This window comes from Uranotaenia lowii, chromosome 2 (assembly GCF_029784155.1).
Source record: "Uranotaenia lowii strain MFRU-FL chromosome 2, ASM2978415v1, whole genome shotgun sequence".
Taxonomy (NCBI): Eukaryota; Metazoa; Arthropoda; class Insecta; order Diptera; family Culicidae; genus Uranotaenia; species Uranotaenia lowii.
In genome coordinates, this window is record NC_073692.1 from 32,970,475 (window position 1) to 32,972,495 (window position 2,021).

General features: G+C 43.6%; 1 protein-coding gene across 1 annotated transcript in view; it reads right to left on the reverse strand.

Annotated features, from left to right (window-relative positions):
• Positions 1-333: 333 nt before the first annotated feature.
• The window catches only part of LOC129741275 (bromodomain-containing protein 7-like), a 2,976-nt gene continuing 1,288 nt past the window's right edge, over positions 334-2,021 (reverse strand). Inside the window, exons 2-4 of the mRNA XM_055732999.1 lie at positions 957-2,018; positions 790-894; positions 334-721 (exon numbers count right to left, since the gene is read on the reverse strand). Of these exons, the coding sequence (XP_055588974.1) occupies positions 492-721; positions 790-894; positions 957-2,018 (1,397 nt within the window). The 3' untranslated portion in view covers positions 334-491. The remainder of the gene's footprint in view (positions 722-789; positions 895-956; positions 2,019-2,021) is intronic.

The window sequence follows — 2,021 nt, forward strand, 5'->3', positions numbered from 1 at the left end:
GAATAAGAGTAGGCATACAAATAGTTTTCCTTTCCACTTAGACAGGATCCGGTGATTAATTTTTTCAACAGAATAACCATTCTATTGGATTTGTTTTGGATGGTTATACATCGTCTGAAGTCTTCTTTATGAGCCTGTATATTTTCGCTCCAACATGCATCGCGAACAGCATCACGCAAATTTAATTTCAGCATCCTGCCAGATTACTGTTAGTACATTAAAAAATTATTTCCGTTAGCTCGTTTGGTTTTATTTACCCTAATTGAAGAATTGATTGGTGTTGGTATAGGCAAGTCATCCGGAAGAACATTTTCACAAACGTTTTTACCCCAAGGGTGAAAAATTGCTCTCGTTTTATTCACAATCTCGTGTTTTCTTCCATGCGAAATGCCCCGTGGCATTTACATAGAAAATGAATAAAATGCGTCATTCTTTGTGTTAAAATACTTTCACATAAATGATAAATTGTCATCCATACCCTTCAGCTGCCATTAATCCATCAGCATCTGTTCAATACTAGCCGTTGCAGCATCCCCATCAGCAACGCCACTTCCGGACCCATCCTGAGAGCTTGTCGTACTAAGCAGTTCCCTCAGCTCACTATCGATGTCCACCTGGGAGGGATTCGGGTTCGGATGGTGGTGGTGGTGGTGGTGATGATGATGCGACGGCACCGGTTCCGGCTCCAGATCCATATCCATCGGGGTGGTGTCTATGATGTCTGTCGGAATAGAATATTCATTATAACGATGTTTATTGGCGAAAAAACGAAGAGGTGACAAAATTTACCATTAGATGTAGGGTTGTTGGGCTTTGATTGTTGAACCGATCCTGGATTGACTGGTTGCGGGTTGATAATTCCCACCGGTGGCGTTTGATACATCTCTAATCCAACTGTTTATGAGAAAAAAAAATTAACTACGGAATATCTACAAAAAAGGATTCAAGTTACTTACCACCGGTCATTCCCAAAGCCTTTCGTACCCCGTGGGGAGCAGCGATAGCCATGGGAGGCAGTTGTTTAGCAATTTGCGTTAAATTGTTAGTAATTTGTTGTGCCAGTTCGATTTCTCCTTCTCCAGGACGCTGCACATAGGACAAATGAGCCGGCAATGGAGCCGAAAGGCGATCCGTTTGTATCTGGTGTAGCTTCTGGATGAGATCTGAATTCTCGTTCAACGATTGCTGTAGATCGTCCGGAATGTTTGCTCCATTGAGCTCACGTTCCAAGTCGCCCAGGAATGATACATCAATACCCAACTCGCTTAGAGATCGAAGCTGACTCACGTCAACTTTCACGTTTGCTAGCTGTTGTTTTTCTTTTTCCTGTTCAGCCGGTTCTGGGAAAGTTTGTTTGACGGCATCCTTTTCTTGACGCTGCATTTCCGATTCATACAAAGTGCCAAAAGTTTTCCGATGCTCTCCATTAGTCAATATGTCCAACAAACTGTGCGCTATACCTCCAGCATAAGGACTATCTTTCGTGTACCGCATAATGCTTTCTGCATAGTTACTGCCAGTTTCATCGCCGTACGTATTCAGAACCATTTCCGTTTCTTCTTTAGAGAGATTCGAGAACCGAGAATCAAAAACTGGCGCAAACGAGCTAAATGCACCGTATGTCAGCGGTTTGATCACCTTAGCAAAATTTCTGCGATCTTCTCGGAATCCTTGAAGTTGAGCTGTTCCGTACTGCAACTTGCCGGTGAAAGCTTCCAATGAAACCACCTTCTCTGGGTTGTTGTTTTCATTGGCCAGTAAAATGTTCATGGTAGTTGTGCCATCCTTCAAATGTCTCAAGAAGCCCATCTTATTGGCAGATCTTTTCTTCAACAACTTCGATCGAGAGCTCAAGGCAGCCTTCTGAACCTGTTCGAGCACTTCCTCCGGAGTCAAATCATCCACGAAAGCCTCGAACTTGGTGGTTGGATTATTCTCCAAACGGATCTGCCGCCGTTTTTCCTCTTCCTCGAGCTGTGCGTTTATCTGGGCATTCAATCCTTCGTCAACGGCAGCAGCTA